This window comes from Lissotriton helveticus, chromosome 3_1, assembly GCF_964261635.1.
Source record: "Lissotriton helveticus chromosome 3_1, aLisHel1.1, whole genome shotgun sequence".
NCBI classification, from domain to species: domain Eukaryota; kingdom Metazoa; phylum Chordata; class Amphibia; order Caudata; family Salamandridae; genus Lissotriton; species Lissotriton helveticus.
The window spans coordinates 249857683-249882016 of NC_136061.1; the positions used below are offsets into that span (position 1 = coordinate 249857683).

Below are 24334 nucleotides of genomic sequence, written 5' to 3' on the forward strand. Positions count from 1 at the left end.
TTCTAAAATAGTCTTCTGAAGACTCTAGTCCTTGTTTTTTTTTAAGAGACTATCCTGAACTGTAGCTTTACAATTCAAGTTGAGCTTACCTTCCACTGTGCTTAACAGGGAGTTTATGAGCAGTACCCAGCAACAACCCTAAGGCATAATCAGTGCATGATCTACAGATTCTGAGCCATAGCACCCCAGGTTTACCACTTACAGAGAGGACGACTTTCTTATTGTAGGTTCACGATGGTAATTGTGTTTTTGCAAAATGTTCAGCAGGATTTCAGAAGATTCAGGCATGTTAAAATCTGTTGCCATTTTGCTCCACCTTCGACCCTACTGTGCTAGAGATGTTTCTTGAGAATCTGAAGGGCAGTTCTAACAAGAATTTGCAAATTATTATTTGTTATTGCTATATTTCCGTTTTCCCAGTAACTGACCAGGGTGCTGCATTGGGCCGACAGAGTGAATAACGGCTCGTATGGAAATGACCGGCATGGTGTACACCCTCAAAGGACTTCCTAAATCAGCAGATTGATTGATTTCAGACTGGCTTAGCCATAGACGCCAGAGTCTCAGAAACCTGTAGATTTTTGTGCATTCTCAAACTCTCCTCTGGTCTTTGGTGTTGTTGACCACAGACGCTACTATTAGTTTTAGAGGCAGTTTTTTCAGGCTTGCATGCTGGTATTGCAGGATTTACTAAGTGTAACAATTGAACATAAGCATTTAAGGTACTTGTTAGTCTTCAAGTAGTCGTAGCCTTAAGCTGAAATGATCTACCTATTGTGCCTACATCAAAGGCCTAATTAAGCATACTCCAAAACTAAGACTCCAGTTCCTAGTTTGGCAATGGCTTGTCTTTTTCAGTGTAAGCAACTGGACGTTCTATTTAGGAATCATAACTGCTAGTTTGTATTCCTCCATCCCTGGAACATAGTACTATCTGTACAAACATTTCAACAATAGGTAATTGTAATGTAGACTGCAGCACATCATTTAAAACAGAAGCCCCCGACCTCTGGGCTAATTTAAAATGTAATCCGGACAGGATGTAAACTAAGATGTTTTGTATCACTTTTCTCATTATTGTCTCAGGAGCACAGGACAGCACCTTTCTAATAATTGCTAAGCCCTGATAAAGCAAGTTGTGCGAAACTTGTGGTAGGTAGCTTTAAAAATATTTAGCAACTTTCATGAAATTAGAATTCAGGATTGATGAAATGTAATAACCCAAAGACTTTTTGAGTTACTTACCAAAAAGATAATTTGTTACAATATTGGAACATTTTCTGATCCCGTTATGTATCTCTGAGGCCTCCATTTTAACACATTAAAAATGCCTTTAGGAAAGGTTTATTTGCTTCTTTCTCTCCCGATTTTTAAAACAATTCAGGCTGGGATCAGACTATCATAACTCAGTTATAAAATAATAGTCTGGTTCTTTAAGAAATTCCTTCTTCTGCATTGGTTTCAAGGTATGAACTGCTTATTTCTGCGTAAAGGCCATGCTTGCTGGCACCCCACACCAACTTCATGTTAGTTATCTGTCAATAATAGCTCATGCACACTGTGCAGTCTTTGCAAATGGTAAATTGGCAGTGAATAGTGTGCAAGAGATGTATACTTGTATTGCTTTCGTACAGGGCCACAGACTTATGTCACAAAGACAGGGACCATGCAGAACCTGTCCTTACTTGCAATAGACCATTGTCCCTGCAGTTCATACTAAGATCAAGGGAGAACCGAATCCACACAAATCCCCTTACTAGCATTTCCTCTCTAAGATCAGGTGATAGCCAGTACATAACAGAATTATTTCTAGAAATTACAATGATGAGTCACTCCTCTAAATCTCACTTGTCAAACCCACAGGACCAGCCATCCGGACTTACCACACAACACAGTACCACCCATTAGAAAGAGCCAAGGACAAAGTGAAAACATATGAATAATATTTGCTATTAATATGAAGTATAAAGTTTCAAAAACATTGACAGCCAAAGTTGAAACCAAAAATGCAACAACATATTGCACCTGCCCACACGTGAATCTACCCGTTTTACATCCTCAAATTACATCCTATGCCAAAATGCCTCCTCCCACTGTGTTCCAAATCCCTGCATGAACAATTGATCTTAACTTAAAATTGATTGTTTTGCTTTTTATTGAATGACCATTTCCTTACCCATTTTCTACATGCTTTATTAGGTCTCGCCTAGCGCTAGCCGCGCATGCGTTGCCCTCGCCATGCGAGAGCTTCTTGGAATCAATACGGTTCCAGAAGTTCACTTTGTGCTCCGCCTGTGTTATTCATTGGTGCGCGTCATTTAGCGTCACCAATTATGATAAACGGGGGTGGTATGATTGGCCCGGAGGCTTTTTAGTCCCTCCAGGTTACCACCCTGTCCACTTTTTTCCACGCCCAGGTGGACTGGATCTTTGTATGGGCGGCGTGACACTGTCTCCTTCATTAGTCAACACACACTATTTCTTTTCACAAGGCCAACAGCTTTTTGGAAAATGCACTTTGGGCAGGCTCTCTACCTTGTCTTCAGACCCCAGGCGACGCTGGGTCCTCCTGTTGCCATGTCCCTCGTGCGCCACTGGGCTGTCCAATGTTTCGACATTACTTCCGATAAATAATTCATCTGTGCGCACCCGGAGGGGCCACCAGTGTCTCACTGCTGGGGGCTTCCAGCATGGAGATGAATCGCATAGCCCGAGAAAGATGAGGAGAGAAAGGCTGCTTCCCCCTATATGTGATGCAGAAAACATTTTCGGGCATGTAGCTAGTTACGCCCCGGGGGGAGGAGAGGGGAGGGGGGGCGCGTGTATTTTTTTTTCACTTGTGATTTTACATAGGAAGCGCTTAGGTGTCCTGCCTCAGTTCTCTCTTTCGGTGGGCAGGGGCTGCTCTTCTGGGATAAAAGTGTTTGCAAAATTCATAGGACCCAGCGACCCGCCCTTTTCAGTGTATAACCACACAACTGGTGTTACAAACGCTTCATCTTCGTTTATATTGATAATATCTCATCTGCTCCAAAAACATAACCTGACCTCCGACCGGCTTATTCAAAATGTCAGGAGGGGCTTAAAATAGGCACCGCCCTTGAACGGGGCTGATACACACACACTCATACTCGCTCTACAACTCCAAGAGACATCAGCTCTGACTAATACGCCTGGAGGGGAAATAACTGCATCATTTTTATCTTAAGAAGTCTGGTGACATCAGTCTAAAAAAATAGAAAAACCAACACAGCGCAGATCATTCATACATGGCTGACAAATCCAGAACAATTAGTGAAGGGTTTCCATCAAATAGACTCAGTGATCAGTCCTATCATTTGACCAAACCCAAGTGCATGTCCGTCTGGTCCCCTGATCATTGGGACAGCAAACACCGCACCATCTATTGCTGGTTAAGGATTTGGTCCACCAACATACGCGAACCGTCAGTGATGGCTGATCCTTGATGGTCAAGTGAATAGCAGTGCAACAAAGAAATAGTGACTTTAAAATAGTATGGAGTGTCCTCCTACTAATAACTTTATTCTGCGGACGAACCACACCTCCTAGTTAAAAACCAAGAACAGTGCAAGAGAGACAGTCAAACAAATATCTGTCTGATAACGGGCCAACATGTTTCTGCCTATCGGGTATAAAATCCCATGGCATTCGTCAGGGCCTCTGTTCTTTCAATAGTTGCACAAGTAGTAGTGAAACAAAAGAAACACCACCACCACCAAAGTGAGAGAAATAAAAAATTAGAAAGGTTGAATACGGTACAACCTGTAACAACCGCAGACATTAGCCCTCCATGTCAATAAGGAAATACAAATTCTATGGAGGAAAATGAATAGTCATTAATTATGGACTGACTGTGTCAGTTACCCACACACCTGGTATCACCAAAAATAAATGAAAAAACTATATAATATATTCATGCTCACCCTCCATGGTAGGGAGAAGGACCTCACCTCACCTGGACCTTGCTCAGGTTGTACGAGGCCCCGCGCTACATAGATACAAGAAGGGAAACAGAAATGGAGCACCCTAAAGCGTGGATTACACAGCCTATTGATATGCCCAATGTGATTCCTGTATAAAAAATCCCCTTATATCTAGGGACCAACATGTAATGAGACTCTAGCACTTAAACTTAGTGCACCCTGCCTCAAAGCCTCCCAGGTCTATCATCTAACACAAAATTGTACTCATACAGATATATTACGTGTTGCTAGTGTCACTAATCAAAAGCTACAAACTAAATCAACAACATTCTCTATAACTGTATTTACATACTGGGATTAAAAAGACTCCTTATTAGTCTGATCTGTTGTAGACTCACCTATCCATCGGTACCTCAAGCTTCCATCTGAGACTTGGGGGAGGCACCGACTTGTAGATGGTCTCTTCTTTAATAGTGTCTCCCAGGGTTGATTGTATGGTAACCCTCCGCCTCAGTTATTAATAAAGGTCTTGAATTGTATATGTTATGTGATCCCAGAGTGGTTTGATTAGTCCCCAGTGGCATCGCCCTGCTTCTTCAGTAACTTGAAAACAGGAGCATTGTTTATTCACCCTGTTTTTGATGGATTTAGGGGCGCACTACTTTGTGCTCGAAATCGCGCGAGAACTCGCGCTTAGATCTACTGGATGACATCATGAACTCCATCTTTGTAGTTCGTTACAATGCAGTTGCTATGGGTAATCACCTCGGGCCCAGAACTACTAAAAGAGGTCCTCTCCTCCATCTTTGTAGTTCGTTTAGTATCGGTTTTTATGGGTGATAGAAAGCACAAGGACGCTTCCGATCAGAACCCTATCATGCTCAGTGTTATTATGCTCAGTGTTATTAATTTTGCCAATGATCAAAGGCACAAAAGTAGGGCGCTCGACATTGCGCTAAATACAAACGCATTAGAAATACGGCGCTCTACATTACAGGACATTCTATGTTATATTGCAAGTCTCACAGGACCTTGAAAGATATGAACTGAACGATGATATCGACTTGCCCGTTTGTGGTAGTATGTTTACTATACCGATGACCGCAGCAATACTGGATATTATCCAGTCAATTATCTAAAAATGCTCTAACTTTGTTTTGAAGGATAGAGTTATATAATCAATTCTCTAAGACGTGTCAGCCAGACTATAAGTATGGCTATATAGAATCATTGTGTCTACAGTAAAGGTTCTCGCCAACAGTGTATTTCCAAGAATGGTGCGGTGTTTGCTGTCCCAATGATCAGGGGACCAGACTGACATGCACTTGGGTTTGCCAAATGATAGGACTGATCACTGAGTCTATTTGATGGAAACCCTTCACTAATTGTTCTGGATTTGTCAGCCATGTATGAATGATCTGTGCTGTGTTGGCTTTTCCTATACACATGGTGTTCACCGTATATTGAATTATGCGGTCTTCATGTGATTTATACACCCCGAGATCCTGGTGACTCGGACTGACAGCCCAGCTATATAATTAAGCTGATAGACCCTCTGTGTTTTCTGTGTTATACATATAGAAGTTGCTGGGGAAAATAACCAGGTACGGGTCTTTAAACCTTATATCCCTTGGACCCTCCCTGAATCCGTTTTGTTGTTGATTAAAAAAAAATAGAGGCAAAAACAGTTGATGGACAGAATGCAGAACAATGTCATTCATTCACCCTAGTACAGAGATCTGGGCCTAAATCCATAGTTTTTTTGCTCACCATGCCATTCCAGTTTGGACCCAGCCATATGCAAATCTGTCTTGACCCTGTGCCCCATGGTTACAGTCCAGCCCAAACTGCCAAGCCAGGTCCTCCCTGGACTGGAAACAAGCATCCTAGGACCGGTTTACAAGGCAGTTGTTTTTTAATTGCCGCGGCCTTTCGGTACTTTTAATAAATCCGCTTTTTGGATTAGATGCCAATTACCAGTTTATTTTATTTATGCTAAAATCATGGCCTTAAAATTCAACCTGGACCCTCTAATCTTTGGCACGTTTTACTAGTCGCCTCTGTTTTGAACCGGCGCTTTTAGTTTGTGTTTCTAACAGTCCTTTTGGAAGTTATTTTATAAATGAGGCTTCCTGGTTTGGAAAGTAAGTAACTTTCCCAATTGCAGCTTGGTGGTGATATCATCACAGGCCTGGCCCTCATTAATGAAGTCAGTGTTACTTGTACAAATTAAGTTGGTGAGCTTCTACAAAGCAACTGTGCTGTAACTGCAATTACACTTTCTATAGAGATTTGCCTTCCTGTTAAGGGGGACGCACTTGAACACGTGCACTACGCAGACTCCAGGCCACACTGTACTATGTTGGTTAGGTCTATTGTCTGACATGTCCGTGCCCTACGCAGACTCCAGGCCACACTGTACTGTGTTGGTTAGGGCTATTGTCTGACATGTACGCACTGACTGTGACCTCACAGGACCCTGACAAGTCATTACACACCCCCCACATCAGTGACTGGTTTTCGACTTCGCAATTTTGTAACTGGGTGTGTACCGAGGCAAGGGCACGTCCAGGTCACATCCGATGTCACTTGATGCTATTTTAAGGTATTTCTTAAGCGCTAGCCCTCAACATCAAAGTGGTCTCTTGGCGCTATACATCAGACACAGGGTGCAGTGCACCATTCCTTGCTCTTGTACAACTCTCTGTAGCCTTGAAACAAAGTCTGTGCTCTGTAAATCCACACAGACTCCCACACGAACTAAGATAAATATAATAGTAAGGAAGGGATGTATTCTACTGTAAAGGTTTTTATAGATATAAAAAATAGTGTAGTGGGGTTGAGGAGATGGCGGCACACCCAGCACCACAAGCAGTGCCCATGGGATCCCTCCAGAGGTTGCACTAGTGCTTACTATCCATATGCCTCATACTACTCTCATCCGCACTCACAAACCTTCTAGCACACACTGCTCTTCTCTGCAACACTCTCCATTCTTCTCACTAACACTGCTATTATCCTCCTCACTCTGTTCTTCTGCATCACACTGCTCTTCTCCTCCTCCTTCTACTACAATCTCCCTCACACTGCTCATCTACACCTATCTACTTCATTATACCTAATACAAACAAATAATCTTACCTTCATGCTACCTCACACTACTCTTCTACTTCTCACACTCCTTTCATATCCCTCCTACTACTCTCTACTCCTCTCTCCTTCCTTATGCCTCATACTGCTCTCCATACTTTCCTTACTTCAAAATCACGCTAATCTCCTCCACGCTTTTTTCCTTCTACCTCATACTACTCTCCCCACTACACTTTCTCTTGCCTCATGCTACTTTCCCTTCACTATACTTCATTAACCCTCACGCTATTCTTCTACTCACTCTGTCCCAAATCTTAAACACTGCTCTTCTCCCAACGCTATGCGTTAAACTAGTACACACATTACATTACAATTCAACCAACATAAAGGCACAACATATCACATACAAACACTCAAACACATAGCTAAAATACAGTACCATTAGCAAAGCAAATGGATTTAACTTAAACAAAGGCGAGACCTATTGCATTTCCAATGCTTGTTTTCTAAGTATAGCCTACTTTGCTGCATCCATGTCTTCTTTACTGTCTATTACCCTATTTTTGATAAGTGCTCATACCTTAACCATAGAGCACAACCTCTTTTGATACCATAGCCCTGCAATCTCTTATGGTCCATTGACACATCCCGCCAACAATTTTCATGAGCTCACACTAATGATCAAACTCAAATACCTCCAACTAACCTAATCTAAATAGATGGACTAGTTTAATTGAGAGCAGAGCACTAATCCCAATAACCAACAATTACTGGATTAACCGTTAACCTGTGGTTTCCAGACTACTGTTCTACCTGCCATAAAGGGGCTTAAGCGCATCCATAGGAATAGTAAGCAGTATATAAATATACTTGCAATATAAAATAACCCTCCCTGTGCTTCGGCTGTTGGTTCTATCATTAGATCTACATATTTTTATTTCTAAAGTACAAGCCTATCTGCCTAGCAGTGGAACGTGGTACAAGGGGGCAGGCCTCTTATACACAACTCATCTGGTGATGCATAACGGGGAGGAGTCTGAAGTAGGAGCTAGAGCTAGTGAAAAAGGAGAGACATCAGCTTATCTGATGTAGTGTTACCCGAAGAGGTGAGTTCCAGTTTCTTCCTGAATTGTAGAAGGGTTGGTGCTGTTCTAATGTAGGAGGGAATGCAATTCCAGCTCCTGGGGCATACGCTGCGATGCCTTGTTTATTTGATACTGTGGGAGCAGGGATCAGACAAAGGTCAAGCTAGGGCCAGTATGACGTTTGTATATGCGCCTCCTCATCCCCCCCCCCTCCCAAACTCCTACTAAGTGCATAGCACAATCTTGATCACCTGACCTTTCATCTTAAGGCTGTCAGAAGTTGGTCTGTAGTAAGACTCCTAGCATCACTCTGTATTATTGGGTACCTTTGCTGACCAGTGTTTCCGTTGAACTTATTACCCCTTCTCCACATTGTACAGCGTAGCATCCACTCTCTTCCTGGCCTCTTTGCATTTGAGGCTTTTTGTGAAGAGTAGTCCTAGGCAGTGGCGGCTGCTACCTGTTAGCAGCACTAGAGCGGGGTGGGGAAGGGACGGGGGAGTAGGTTTAAAAAAAAATATTTTACCTGCTGGCCGGCCGCCTTTCCTACGTCCTCTTCCTGGCTTCTTTGGGGGGGGGGGGAGGGGGGCAGACAGGAAGCACAAGGGCTCCCAGGCACCCTGCAGCTAATCACAATGCAGCGTGATTGGTCTGAGCGCCATTAAACGGCGCTCAGCCAGGGGCTGGAGGGTTGGACATATCCTCCACACAGACTGAAATGCAGCCTATATGGAGAAACACGGTATATGCACATGACTGTTTGGACGGCCCAAGAGGGTCGGCCAAGTACTCCTGCTCACATAGGGAGTCCTAACCACTCCTTCCCCTGCTCTGAGAGCAGCCCCGCCCCATCCCACAAACTTGCCGAAATGGGGGTAACTAAAATGATGATAACCTCAGGTTATCATTATTTTATTTTTCCTTTTTTTACACTGCAAAAAGCCGTGGGACGACGCTCCTCGCCTTAGTGGAGGAGCCACCACTGGCGTAGGTTGCATTTTCTACTGTGCAAGGAAAGCGTACCCTTTGTGCAGATACGTAGGGCTAAGTTCTACATGCAAACGGATACATAATGCTTGGGAAACAATGTACAGTAACATAATCTGATGAATGTTTCCCAAGGATGTCTGTAGTGCTCATCTGAATAAATGCTGGCCGTCCCTGGATCTTTAGTACAGATCGCCCAGAAGGTTAACATGGTTTCATGTCCTGAAATGTTTGACGACATTTTCTTCTGAAGTGACTTGTTTCTTTAAATTCGTTTCTCTCTCGGAAGGAGAGAAAGCATTTGGTAATGTCTGCTTTTCAGTTCTTGCTGGGCCTAGTGCTCGCGCGTTTACCTTTTGTCCTTTGGTCTCTCGGGATGAAGTACCTTGATCTCCAACTGTCAATAGCTCCAAAGCAAAGTATATTCAGTGTAAGCTCCTCAAATGTCACCGAAAACCTGGGATGTGCTTAGCCTTAGCACTTGGCATTTACTCTCCCAGCTAAGCAACATGCCCGTCCATTCCTCTGCTGCCGTGTGTGCTAAAGTGCGTGCGTGCCGGTGGCGGCTCGTACGGAGAGAAGGCGGCCTGTGGTGCTGCTGGCATTGGAAGTGAAGAGGGAGTAAAAACTGTATTTACCCTGTAAAGGTTGGAGTAAGGGTAAGCCTCCTTTCCCGGTCGCATACAGTAATTTCATGAATGCGCGCTTTAGCAGTCGTGCACTCTGTGAATGACATTGCTGTGCACCAGCAGAGAGACCCCTTTGACACCTTCACAAACCGTGGCATCGTGAACGTCGGCTGAGTACTTTGATTTGCAGCTTGCTATTGGATTGCCTGTTGGCCGTCAGCAAGTTGGAGCAATAGGCTGTGTGTTTTTTTGCTCAACATATCCTTGTATTTCTGTTTTAAAAAAAATCTCTGCCAGACATTCTAAATGTCCTTTTGTGTTTTTATTATTCAAGGTTACCCAAATTTTGTTGCAACATATGGCAGAGGATATCCTGGGTTTGCTCCAAGTTACAGCTATCAGTTTCCAGGTATGTTTATCGATTTTCTTATTATTCTTATGTGCCCATTGTATAAGTAGTTCCTATTTATCTTACACCATATTTGCTAAAACAAAGACTTTTAACATCGAGTGCATACTTGCCAATGCATAATGGTTTAGGATGAACATGTTCATATTTTTATTGAGTTTTGATGGGAAAGAATGCCGAAGAAAGCTAGTTCACCTGGAGTGCAGTTTTCAGATAACCTTCCTGCTGCTTTCTCTGCTTGGTGATCCATGAAGGACTGACTGGTATCTCGGCATATGTTAGGCTTTGCTTATTTCTTCTGTGAAATCTACAGTGTTGCTTGTTTAGCTTAATTTAATTCGCTGAAATATTAAGTGGCTCTAGAAAAATACAGTGCTGTGAGACTTTGCAAATCGCAAATTTGCAGAACGCCCTTATAGCGGTCCACCTAAAGTTCTACTACAGTCTCCTTATGCCATGGAATATACCTGGATTTCAAATGGATTGTGCTGCACTCTCACTGTTTCTGTTGGCATGAGGTGAGCCCCAGAAAATTTAAAATGAAGCACCGAGTACACAACGACCAGAAGTAAATTGGCTTGTTACTGCAGCCCAAGGGACATGGCTGAGTAAGGCTGGCATATGTAAGCCAGACGTTCATTAACATATTAGGGTGTGGGGTGTCTTTAGTGCCTTCCAGCATCAGCCCCTACATCTAGCTGTAAGTGGTGCCCTATCCGCTGATAGTCAGTGGATGTACTAATGTTACCCCTCACCCTAAACGTAATGTTTGTGGCATGTGTAGCTGTCGATACACGTGGTGTGCATACTCCTGCCATCTAGTGTTGGGCTTGGTTGCGTGCCACTTGTTTTCCTTTGAAGAAGACTTCAAGTCATGAGGTGCAGTGGCTCCACCTATTACTGATAATGTGCATGGGCATCAGTTCCGTTGTTAGATTTTCTTTTTTTGCTAGCTAGTACGGCTGTGTTTAAACAGCTAAGGTTGACACTTCTTGGTGTTTTTCTTGCTTGCCTTCGAACTTCTCCATACCCGTATGAAAAAAGATACCATTGTCTGCAGAGTCTTCTGTGTCGGCACAAGCTTAGTCTGGCTCGCTGACCAGGTTCTTCTCTGTGCCACCTCAGGGCCTGGCCTGTCCTACCTTCCACTCCAAAAACACCCTGAGGTACCGATGCAAATGGCATTTCGCTGGCAGGGAAGAAACCATCTTCGGCACCGTAGAAGCTGACAACCGCAGCTTCAGTCTCCGTGGCCTGTGATGACCAGGAGCAGCCAATCTTGCAATGCCTGCAAGCAGAACTCTACTTATAGCAGAAGCAAATAACCTGCTTCCAATTAGACCCTGTCCTTTACCTCCTCCTTCCCTTCCAGGACCAGTTTCATCCCCTCTTCCTCCTCCACAGGTTTACCCATCACACTCTCCAGAGGTTTCCCAAATTCATCATTTGGAGAGAGGAGTCCTTCCTATCTCTTACACCCTCATAAGGCCCCTTTCAACTGATCCTCCGAATGACCCTTGGGATGATTGACTTTGATCCACATGGGGGCACTGACCCAGAACTCCATCCTGCCAAGCCAGCCCCTCCAGACAACACCACCTCCTACCACGAGGTCCTTCATCAAGCCACCTCCTTCCACAACTTCCACAAGGATGACTTCAGGTCCACGAAGACAAGGATTTCCTCATAGAGATGCTCTCCTCCACACAGCGCTCCCTCTGATTTTAATCCATGCTCGACTCCCAGGGTAGAGGGAAGGGTGGTGTTACTAAACCAGCCACCCCCTCCCAACACTGACGCTCTCACACTCCACCCCCGATCACACTACACCTGTTGTGGGAAACCTGCAGGTTGTTCTTCGACATTGGGCAGACCACCATAGTTTTTCTACTCAGTCTAGGGTTCACTATCAGTATGATAAAATCCCACCTCTAACTCCTTCAAATCCATCCCTGCTTGTGTGCAGTGCTCACGTCAGTCACTGGCAAAGCCTGTGCCGGTCTGTATGGGTCCAAGCTTTTCAATCGTTGCTCTCCTTTTTCAGCAAGATTGCCAAATAACGGTATGTACAGTTATGCATCTACTCGGGATGCTGGTCTCCTGTATTGCCATAGTCTCCACATGACAAGTTACTCATGCGCTCGTTGGAAGAGTGCCTAGCTGCACAATGGTCTCAAGTATAGGATCACTGCAAAAATCTAGTGTTGATCTGGGGGCCGCCCCTTCACTGTCTGCATGTGGTCTAACAGCAACAATCTGCTGCAAGGCCACCACTTTCTCAACCCAGTTCCACAGGTGACCATCACAACGGACGCCTCCCTCACAGGTTTGGTGGGGGAGCGCATTTACAGGAGTTGACTGTCCAGGGTATGTGGGCTTCCCATCAAAAAGGTCTCCACATAAACTACCTGGAGCTGCTGGTCATTCATCTGGCTCATTCAACACAAAGTGATTCTCAATTGCACTAACATGACCGCCATGTTCTACTTGCTGAAATAGGACAGGGAATCGCTCACCACTGTTGTTGGCATTAGCACAAGGCATCTTGCAATGAGCAGTCCATCACAGAGTCCATCTACCAGAGTAATGCTTACTGGTAGTGGCCAGACCTACTCAGCAGGATGCAGCAACATATCCACAAGTGGGAACTCCACCTACAAGTCCTACTCCCGTAGTCCTATTGTTGCGAGTTTTCCAATATAGACATCTTTGCCACTGCCAAAAATACAAAATGCCCATGCTTCACCTTCAGGTACCCATACCTGTATTTGCTTACACTTTACCACTTCTCCTGCTTCTTGTGTTTGTGGTTTGGAAGCTTCGACAAACATCCCTCACTCATCATGGTGGCTTCCCCATGGGCGAGACAGCCCTTGTTCACCACCCTCGTCAACCAGTCCCTAATGCCCCAAGTGAAGCAGCCCAGTAGGCCAGACCACCTCACGCACTGCAGGACGCAATCAGGCACATGAACTCCAGGCAGCTCAAACATGCAATTTGGCTACTGAGGTCCTAGAATTTTGCTAATTTAACCTTCCTCCTTAGTGCTTGACTATCCTGAAGGAGGCATGCAGACCTACAACACGAGCCTGCTATGCAGCCAAGTGGAAGTGGTTTGTGCACTAATGTCTTCTCAGGCGCATCGACCCACTCAAGGCAGCAGTCCAAGTCATTGTCTGTTATCTGTTTAACTTGCAGAAGGTAGGTTTCACTTATACTTCATCAGACTACATTTAGTCGCAGTTGCTGCTTCCCTTCAGAGCAGGGTACACATTTCTCTCTTCAGGGCTGCGGTCATTAAAGCCTTCATGGAGGGCTTTTAAAGGCTCATTCCACCTGCCCCTGTGTGGAACCTCCACATTGTTCTTACAAGACTTTGAGCCCTCCTTTCAAACCACTTCACTTGTGCCCTTTGCAATTCCTTCCCAGGAAGGTGGGCTTCTTAGTAGCCATCACCCCCTCATCTGTGTGAATGAGCTTCATGCTCTAACCCCAGAGGAACCTTTCTTCCAGGTTCACAAAGATAGGGTAGTCCTTAGGATGAACCCCCAAATAACTCCACCTTTCGCCATAATTAAACTATCTAACCCCCAGTATTTTTTCTACATCCAAATGCAGTGGCATAGAAGGCTCTTCACACATAAGATCTCCAAAGGGCCCATATTTATTACATTGACAAGACAAAATCCCTCCGTAAAACACAGCCGCTCTGTTTCCTTCTCCAAACCATTCAGAGGCAGTGTATACAGACCTGTTACACAAATGCCCAGAGACCTTTACCTGTCCTTCCCAGACCCCACTCTACACACAGAAAAGGCACCTCTTTGGCTTTTTTAGGTAACGTTTTTATAGCGGATATCTGCAAGGGAGCTACCTGGTCCACTCCGGACACTTTCACAAAGTACTACTGTGTAGATATCCTAGCACGCCAACAAGTTAACGTTTGCCAGGCTGTACTCCGCACACTTTTCCAGTTCTCCTCAACATTCTCTGGATACCCATCGCGTAAGGGTAAACTGCTTTAGTCTTGACACAAAATGTGTATCTGCAACTATTCATGCCACAAATGGAAAATATTACTTACCCTGGAAGCATCTGTTCGTTGATGTAGTTCTGTAGATTCACTTGCGCCCACCCTTCTCCTAGGAAGACTCAGATTGTTGCACATGCCTTTCTTTCTGCATTCTTTACATGGTCATCTTCCTCTTTGTCTCTAGGGTCCATTTCCTTCCTCACCCCACCGTGTACAAAAATCGAACAATGGAGCTGATGCCCATGCGCATTACCATGAAGTATACAAACGCATTACCAGCAATATGTAAAGCCACTGTACCTTGTGACTCAGAGTCTTCTTCAAAGAAAAACAAGTTCACACATCCAAGCTAAACACTAGATGGCAGAAGTGTGTTCACCATGTTAATCTACTGCACCACACGGCACGCACAGATGCTTACAGGGTAAGTAACATTTTATACTTCACTAACACATCACGGTCAACAAAACATTGGCCTTGTTAGTCAGATCATCCCGCACTTCCACCCTCCTCCGGCCTCCTCATTTCCATATTATAGTATGCCATTAAAACCCATACAACCTATTCCTTCCTTTCACTTGCCGCCTCCTTATTTCTCTCCCAAAGCACTAACATCAAAGCCCAGTCACTGATGCCTTCTATCTCTATGCAGCTTCCTCATTTCCAGCCTATGTTGCCACTATCCAAGCATAGTCTTTCTTGCAAGCCCCAGCCATCAAATCTGAAGAAGAGATGCCCAGAGACACAAGATGTCAGGAAAAAAGGCTTAACATTTCCCTTGGATTGATTATTTTGGATAACTAGACTGAATTTTTTTTATCAAAATACGTAAATATTTCTACAATAGTGCTAAGTAAAGTCATTAGCAATAGTCAGTCATACATTTTAGAGGGTCCATTTTAAGGCCGGTTTTAGTGGTAACCAAGGATTCATTTTGAGTGCCACCTGACTCGAGTGGCATGCAAACAAAGGTTTTTTTATTCTTGGTTGTTTAGCCTTTTCTACTTCCAGCTACAGACATTAGCGGTTCTAATTTTATTTGGCAAGATCACGAAAGAGGTTTAATCCTAAAGCAGTTTATTGGTAGTGTCGTATTTTTGCATATAATGAACCTTCATTCTTTGGAAACCTCATTTAACTCTCACAGCTATATTAGCTTACATGCTTTCTCCCAACTGAAATACTTACGTATTTGAGTCATACTTGAATACTAAAATCGAAAATAAATCGTGACCGAGTCCTCTATGAATCTGCAGCACTTTTTTAGGTCGAGCGTGAGCGAAAGACCTATTGTGAGCCGTATTTGGGAATGTGGACACGAGAGGGTGCACGAGCGCAGAGCGCAGATTTCACCTCGTGGGCGCGCACGGCGCCGTGCCCCTCTCGTGTCTCATTCCCATGCGCAAACACACTCCACACTCACGCATGCGCACATACACAGCCACGCACAGACACACGCACACACACACAGACACACGCACAGACACATTCGAACAGACACACGCGCGTACACCCCCCCACTCACCGGGCTCTTTCGGCGTGTTCCGTGTCTCCTCTGCAGCGCTGGTCGGGCACTCACCGGGCTGTTGCTGGGGATCGGGCTCCTCTCTGCGGCAGTCTCGTCTCGTCGCGGCACCAGGGGGCAGGACTTCACTTCCGGGGCTCCCTCCAGCACCTGGGAGCCCCGCAACACTCTGGCTGATGGCCTCTCCGCAGCCCCGGGCTGCGGAGAGGCCATCAGTCGGCCGGCTTCACTTCTTCCTCGGCGGCGGCGGGCGGGACTTCCTGCCGGATTGCAGGCCCCGCCCCCGTCTCGGCCAAAAGTGCCTGACTTCCGGTTTTCACGGAGCAGGGCTGCGGCGGTGATTTCTTTCGGGGGCAAGAGGGGTAGGCACCCTCGAATTAAAATATAATTATATATGAGAGGTGGGCACTCGCAAGGGACCTAAAAACGGGTCCTGTAAATAATTGGATAAAGTGCACTCGAGGCACTCTGGGCAAATGCCGGGTGGGCACCGGCCTGGTAACAAAGCGCTCTCAAGCGTACAAGCATTTGCAATGCAATAGGTCTCGCATTTATGCGAGTTTTAGCCATTTGCATTGTAAATGACAATGCCTTTTATTTAGGTTTTAAAAACAAAAATAAAAGGTGTTGTTATTTGCAATGTCAATAGCTCAAACTTGCGCAAATGCGAGACCTATTGCATTGCAAATGCTTGTTGTGCTTTGGATTCATGTCTGTGTATTGCTTCAGTACCTCTTCTTTCAACCAGCTGAAGAGGACTCCTCTTTTCAGTGTAATTACTTTTTGGACATGCACGCACCTAAACTAAACCATTTTTTCAGACGTGGTTGTTTTCACTCTTGATGAAAAATGGAGCATAGTAAATTTAAGTGAACAGTGTTAGGTTTCTTCAGACTGCAATTTTTCCCCGAGCCCTTTGTACTCCAACGTGAGTCTTGCCTCACTTTCTTTTGCCTGCCATCGTGAGTGGCGTATTCTGCATTTACAATTGTGCTCTAGACTATGACCTACAACACATAATTAAACACTGTCAAAAAACAAGGAGGGGCCCCCTGAAAAAACAGATGAAGGGCAAACTTGCAGGGGAATAGAAATTTATAAACAAAGGAGAAAAGAGTGCCCTTAACGAATAATTACGGCCCGCTAGGGGTCCTGTTTTGCAGAAAATGCAGTGCCAAACTCACCCCGACCAGAGGCAAATCAAACTTGCAGGAGCCAATTCATTATAAGACAAAGTTAGTTTTTTTATTTATTCATTTTTTTAGGATATAATTCTGTGATCTTTAGTCACAAAGGACATAATAACATCGATATTATAACATACAAATTACAGTTCAAAAAGCGGTTCTGATAAACAATTTTAAATATTCAATTTCATACACCCATTCATTCTACCACACATTCAACAGGACTCGTATCTCTCCATGCATTCTGGGATTATAAAAAACACCCACAGATTCTCACACATTCGACATTCATCATCCATATAAAATATCACAGTTGCCAGGTATTGAGTGATGTACTGGGTCCAAAAAACGGTCACTTCGAAGGGAACTGGAGGACTCAAGGTAGAAAGAGCAGGACCAACTTTAAGCGCCAACGCGCGTTTCGGTGCTCGGCCAAAATATAGGCCACACCTTCATCAAGGCACACAGCGTAAGTGGACAGAACAGGTGCACAACTGCTGACAATCAATAGGTCCCGCAGCCCATCTCAGAAACAGAGTTCCGGAAGAGGATAGGCAGCCAGAAAACTATCTCACAAGAAAAGAATTACTGGTGTGCAGCACGGTACAGTAACAGTCCAATTTCATTTGCTTGCACAAGATCCAACACCATGTGGAGCATAGATGATGGGTGAAAAAATATGGAGAATAGGGATAGACGTCCACCCGGGCAGAGTATCAAATAAACCATACACCCGGAGTGAAAACGAGGTCAGGAACATCCGGAAGGGATATACGGGGGGGATGCGAATCATTAAATCCAAGAATAAGATTCGATTCAAATCTGTGCTGCTCGAAAGTTTTCAAAATCCGAAAGATAACGGGATAGTTCGTAAAGTATCCAGGAGCCTTGCAACTGCATAAACTCTCCCTGGATTTTCACATCATCGCCACAACGGTCGAGGGAAGCAGGACGTCAGGCTGGGAACGCAATTTTTCCCCGAGCCCTTTGTACTCCAACGTGAGTCTTGCCTCACTTTCTTTTGCCTGCCATCTTGAGTGGCGTGTTCTGCATTTACAATTGTGCTCTAGACTATGACCTACGACACATAATTAAACACTGGCATGGTGGGTTTCCAACCTTTGCAGATCATTTACTATATAGCAATTTTTCAGGGGACATTGCCATTACTGTTATACACTTTGCTACTTTAAAACAAACAAAAAAAACGACATTTTGCTTTTATACAATTTTAAATAAGTTGTGTTTTTATAGTAGTTTAGTTGTTATAGTCTGTTTTAGCACATTGCACTTTCGTATTTCCTCAACGTTGAGTGGTTGCAACTTTGCGCGCTTCTGGAAGTGTCTGAAAGAGTCTTAAACGAACTGTGAACATATTTCATCCTGAACTCGCCAAGATCTACAATCTGTGTTCAGCAAGGATTCCTTCAGACTGGAAAAAGGCCTCATTCACCCCACCCTCTTAAAGATACCAGCAGCTGATCCTTCCAACATTTCTGACTGCAGACCTATTTCTTTACTCCACTTTCCATCCAAAGTCTTAAAAAAGGTAGTGAGTAAACAACTTTCTGTTTACCTGAAGATAATGCTTTGCTTGACCCATCTCAGTTGTGCTTCATACCAGCCTATCAAAACAGAATCCGCTCGTCATTACTGATCTGCTATTTATATTGGATAACGGCAGTTTTGTCATGCTAGTTCTTTTACACCTCATAGTGCTATTTGATGCTGTGTCCCAACCGGTACTGCTTTCTAAATTTGGTTTAGTGGATCTGCTGTTAAATGGTTACACTCTTTTCAGTCAGATGGGCACTTGTTTTGAACTGATTTAAGATTCTGTTTGAGTCCCACCCTATTTAATGTTTACATTTTCCCCTTGGCAGCTCTAGTCAGATACTTTAATTCAATATTGTTTCCTATGCTGATGATACTCAAGTCATCGTCAGACTATCTGCGAACCATGACTCTATTATTATTGCTTTCTGTGAATGGATGGTTTCAGTTGCCAATTGGATGACTCTGAATTATCTCAAACTTAATTCTGATAAAACCGGGATAATTGTATCTGGAAACCAAGCTCTGATCCCTGTGTTGGTGGCCTGAATAACGAGGGGGTTCCTTCTACCCTGGTGGATTGAGCACAGAATGCAGGAATAGTGTCAAGAAGAAATTGACCTTTGCCAAACATATCAACCAGGTGGACATCAGTTGCTTCCTCATTCTAAGTCTGCTGTGAACAATTATTTCTAAGACACCTGTGTCTTCCTGAAAGCGATGGTACAAACACTAATCTTTTATCGTATTGATTATGCCATTTCATCATTCCCACTACTCTTATCCACTTCCTGCAAATTGCCCAAAATGTTGTGGCACCTCTTATTCTTTACTTTCCTATTTTTTCTTCTATTAGATATCATCTTAATCAGATTCAATGGCTCCCAGTTCATTACCAAATTATTAAAAGTATTGTTTCACTCACGAGGCTGTAAAGAACACTGGTCCCCTATACAACAAGAGGCATTTTGTTATATTTTCTCCTGCAGAAAACCTACAGTCTAGCTCTCAAAACCTTTAGAAAGTTGCTAGGATTAAGAATAGTAGATTAGCGGACAGATCTTTCTCCTACGCAGCTGCTAGAGCAAGGGACGTCCTTCCTCTTGACTATAATTGTTTACAAAATCATCTAGCATTCAGGAAAAATCTGAAAACCTGTGTTTCTTGCAACTCCTAACTTAGTCCTTAGTGTATGAAACTTCGAGCGCCTGGATGCCCGTTTAGGCAGCAGCATGCTATAAAAGTTGAATATTAAATGTATTTGTTTAGGAAATTGAGTGCTACTTAGGGTAGTCTTCATTTTTTGGAAATTGCTGCACCGTAGAGTTTGACAAATAACTCACGGTGTGGATATTTTAAGCTGGTCACTGTGAAGTCTGTTTGATAGAGCTTATCCAGATCCAAGGAGCAGTGGAGTGCATAAGAATACATTTTATTTCAGCATGTCATCTTCGAGGATATGTTTTACATTGAGCAGTATGAGTTATGACCTGTTTGAACCCGTGTTGCAGAAGCAAGGATGTAACCCCCATCCCACCACCAACCCTAGTCTGTCAAAACGTTAAAATGTTTATCTATATAGACCCCATTTTTATCTTCCATGTTTGATTATACTGTAATGTAATATTTGTCATTTCTTTGTCCCGCTGTAGTTAAATTGCATCATCTAGCAGATGTCACCATGTTAAATTGTTATGGATGCTTTTATTAGAAGTTGGGAGAGAAAACTCCTTTTTGTCTGACTGTAGCCGTAGCCATTTGCCTAGTGACTGATGCTTCTCTATCCTCTCTATTACATTTCCATAAAAATGGATGACAGCCCAGTGCTGCCAAGGCAGAGGAGTGTTAATCACTTTGGCAACTGTTCCATCTTTTCTTATCGAGTTTCTCTCGGCTCCTAGAGCTCAGGGCGTGCTCACGACGGGAGCCTCCTTGATTTCTTTTCTCACTTTGTTTCTCGGTCTTATCTCTTCAGTTTAGTTTATTAATATCTGTTCTTATTTCACTTTTCAGACGACTTGCCGGTTTCAAAAGATATTGTTTTTATCGACAAGCTCTTAAAAATGTGCTACTCATTTAGAGGGTTTACTGCTCTGTTAACGATACAGCGGGCCGGATGGATCATTGTTCTCTGATACTGTTAACAAAGTGCTGCCTAGACTGGCCGCTGGTTTAAATAAATTATATGTATTTCCTTTTTAAAGTCTGACCTACTTATTCTTTCATCTGTGTTGTCCTGTTGCATAATATGAGACTGTGTTTAATGCACTTACTGAGAATATGTGGAATGCACAATTTGGAGCAGTTGGGCTTATGCGACTCCTATTTTTGTAATATCGTATTTGAGGCTGCTCTCTCCGATGGGCTCCTACCACGGGCCAATCCCTTTGGAAGCTCAATACAAGTCAACCAGCAGCTCAACTTGAATAAAAAACAGAGAGGGTACGAATTGATGTATATCATTCCTAAAGATGGCTGGCCATGTGGCCAAGGTGACCCTGTCATACGACATGATTGCAAACCACTGTGGTGGTCGATTAAATATTTTGCTAGATCTATTCGGTGCATAGTTAAAGAATTGAACCGAGTGTATGGTAAAATGGAAACCACATGAAAGCTAGTGGTTGCCTTTTTTTTTTTTTTGTAAAAGACACCAGATCCATAAGCACATGTTAATGTGAAACTGTGGCAGCTATTACTGTCTTGGGAAGGATGGTTGTCCAATTGTTAGATGTTGAGAAAATGCCGGGGATGAATATGATTATCTAAAATACATGATCCTGTTAGAAAAATGAAATGCCAAAGCTGCCACTGAATCGAAATTTGCCTAGCAGTGTAAGGGTAAGTTTCAATTCTATTAAGGACACGGAGGCGAGGATTATGCTTTTGTACCTTCTTCGCTGTTTTATTACAAAAGTCACAGCAGCCAAAAACATACCAAATAACAACAGCCCTACCTTAGAACAAAGGATATGGGCAAAACAGAAAAAACAATGTCCATCGACTACAACTCCCATGAGTAGTTCCAGGCAGTCCATATTATAGTCCTTTCTTAGTCTCCACTGCAGCTAGACAGGACGTCCCCTTCATGACCACTTCCTCTTTCTTCGCGCGAGGCACGCTAAGTCATTACTGATCCTGCTTGGCACCATCATTTCCTATCAAGAAAAAAATGCCACAGCGTCAGCAGTGAAAGGGCATCCAAAGCACGTAAAATGCAACACTGTGCAGTTACATCAGCATAATACTGGAAAACCTGAGTACTTACTGCAGTACGGGCGGGTCATCTCCGCAGGAGACCGGGAAGGATAATCCTCGCCTCCGTGTCCTAAATATAGAATTGAAACTTACCGTTACACTGCTAGGCAAATTTTGATTCTATGTCAGGACCGGAGGCTTCAGATTATGCTAGTTTAAAGCTTACTCACCACCAAATGAGCAATATCAATCACCGGTTTGAAGTAAAACCTTTTAAAGGTGGAGTCCGAAGACCAATCCGCAGCTCTCATCAGATCCTCTAATCTGGCTCCTAAAGAAAACGCTTTCGAGGCCATGGCCCCTCTAGCGGAATGTGCACCGAACTGTTTCGTGTCAATGCCTGCTTCCTGCATGATCCACCGTACCCATCTGGCGATGGTGGGAGAAAAGACAGCCTTGTGCGGCTTTCGCAGCGTGATTAGCAGCTGTCGTTCGCCCGGAGGGCGAATTTCCAAGGTTAGGTCCTCATAAACCTTTAAACACTGAACCACACACAGTGTGGGAGAGACCACGAAGTATGGATAAGAAATCGACCTTGAAGCACACTTCGTGCGACGCCCCAAGGTGAAGACCACCCCGTCCGGGGAAAAGACTCTCGCCGTGACATCCAAGGCGCGTACATCCGATACTAGTCTGCACGAAATCAGACATAGGAGCATTGCCAACTTCGCCGAAAGTTCCTTTAAGGACAGATACTTATTCGGCGGCCACAAGAAAAAAAGGTTAAGCACCAGGTTAACATCCCAAAGAACCGAATAACGCGGTTCTGGAGGCAAAGATAGGCGAATACCACGCAGTAGGCGACAGACAAAAGGATGCTCTCCTAATGGTGCCCCCGCCACTGGCTGGTGGCCCGCCGAGATCGCTGACCGCATCGCATTGATAGTACGGTAGGCCAGACCTGCCGCGGCCGACTCCGCCAAATAGTTCAATGCAGGAACGACGCCTGCGACCAAGGAATCCAGGTCTCGTCGAAGACACCAGCGGGACCACTTATTCCAGGCAGAGCGATAACGTTTTGTCGTGCTGCTTGCCCAGGCCTTTGAGAGGAAATCCTCAGCCGATCTCAAAAGGCCCGGGAGCGACCAAGGTCGCCCGAAAGCCTCCACGCCATGAGGTGAAGAGAGCTCTGAGTGAGCAGGTGATGGAGCTCCCCGTCCGCGCTGAGAAGAAGCCGCGGAAACAGGGGGAGTAGGATTGGAGAATCCCAAGAAAGTTCCAGAAGAACTGGAAACCACACTTGAGATCTCCACCAGGGAGTCACCATCACCACATCCGCCTGTTGGCGGCGCAGATGGGCCGCCGCTCTCAGTATCATCGAGAACGGGGGAAAAGCGTACGACCTCTCTTGGCTCCAGTCCTGGAGGAAGGCGTCCGTGGCCTCTGCTAGAGGGTCCGGCCTCCAGCTGAAGAAACGCGGGAGCTGGAAGTCCAGACTGTACGCAAAGAGGTCTTCCGAGAACGGGCCCCAGGTATCGTCCAGCCACCTGAACACTTGTGGATCGAGTTTCCACTGACTGGAGTCCCGTAGATACCGGGAATGCCAATCTGCCACCTGATTGTCTTGGCCCGGCAAGTATTCCGCCGTTACCGACACCTGGCGCGCCAGGCACCAATTCCAGAAAACCTTCGCCAAGTCCGAAAGGGCTTTGGAGCGAGGGCCACCCAAATGGTTGACGTATCGCACAGCCGAGATATTGTCCATGCGAAGCAGGATGCAAGAACGAACTGTCTTTGGTCCAGCATTGTACCGCGAAGGACCCGGCCAATAGCTCCAGACAGTTGATATGGAGCTCTTGTTCTTCGGATGACCAGGCGCCGCCTGTAGAAAACTCTCCACAGCGAGCGCCCCAGCCCGCACGGCTGGCGTCGGACTCTATCACCAAGTCCGGGACAGGACCGAAAATCGCCCGGCCGTTCCAGGCTTCCATATGCGCGAGCCACCAATTCATTTCCTCCTTCACCTCGTCCGATAGGGGAACCACCTGATCGTACGTCAGGCCCCGTCGGAGGTGATGCGCCTTGAGGCGTTGAAGGGCTCGGTAGTGCAGGGGTCCCGGAAAGATTGCCTGGATGGAGGAAGACAGCAGCCCCACCACCCGGGCAATCTGACGGAGAGACGTGTGCGATCGCGAGATCGTTTGGCGAAGGATGTGGCGGATCTTCCCTAGCTTCCTTGAAGGAAGGCTTAGGGTGCCTTGCACTGAATCCACGGTGAAACCGAGGAATACCACCGACTGGGACGGAACCAGAACAGACTTCCCGCTGTTGATCACAAAACCTAGCCCCTGGAGTAAGGATATTGTTTGGCGCAGCTGTAGATCCAACTGCTCGGGGCACTGAGCCATCAGCAGGATGTCGTCCAGGTAGACTATCATCCGGATACCCTGGGTCCGTAAAACTTCCATCACCGGCCGGAGAAGCTTGGTGAAACACCAAGGGGCCGAAGAAAGCCCGAAAGGAAGGGCGGTAAACTCGAACACCTGATCCCCCCCCCACCGGAACTGCAAAAAGCGACGGTGCGGGGGGTGAATGGGAACCACAAGGTACGCATCCTTGAGGTCCAGGCGTACCATCCAATCGCTTGGAAGTAGTACATCTCTCAAAAGATGGATACCCTCCATCTTGAAATG

The 24334-nt window shown here is 45.0% G+C and overlaps 1 protein-coding gene across 12 annotated transcripts in view; it reads left to right on the forward strand.

Moving 5' to 3' along the window:
• MSI2 (musashi RNA binding protein 2) overlaps positions 1-24334 on the forward strand; it is a 1965164-nt gene that overhangs the window by 1501748 nt on the left and 439082 nt on the right. For all 12 annotated transcript variants that reach the window (XR_013608601.1, XM_078679738.1, XM_078679727.1 and 9 more), the window contains exon 10: positions 10070-10144. Coding sequence is in view for 11 of the 12 variants with exons in the window: in XM_078679738.1 (XP_078535864.1) it covers positions 10070-10144 (75 nt within the window). In the remaining variant the exon portion in view is untranslated. The remainder of the gene's footprint in view (positions 1-10069; positions 10145-24334) is intronic.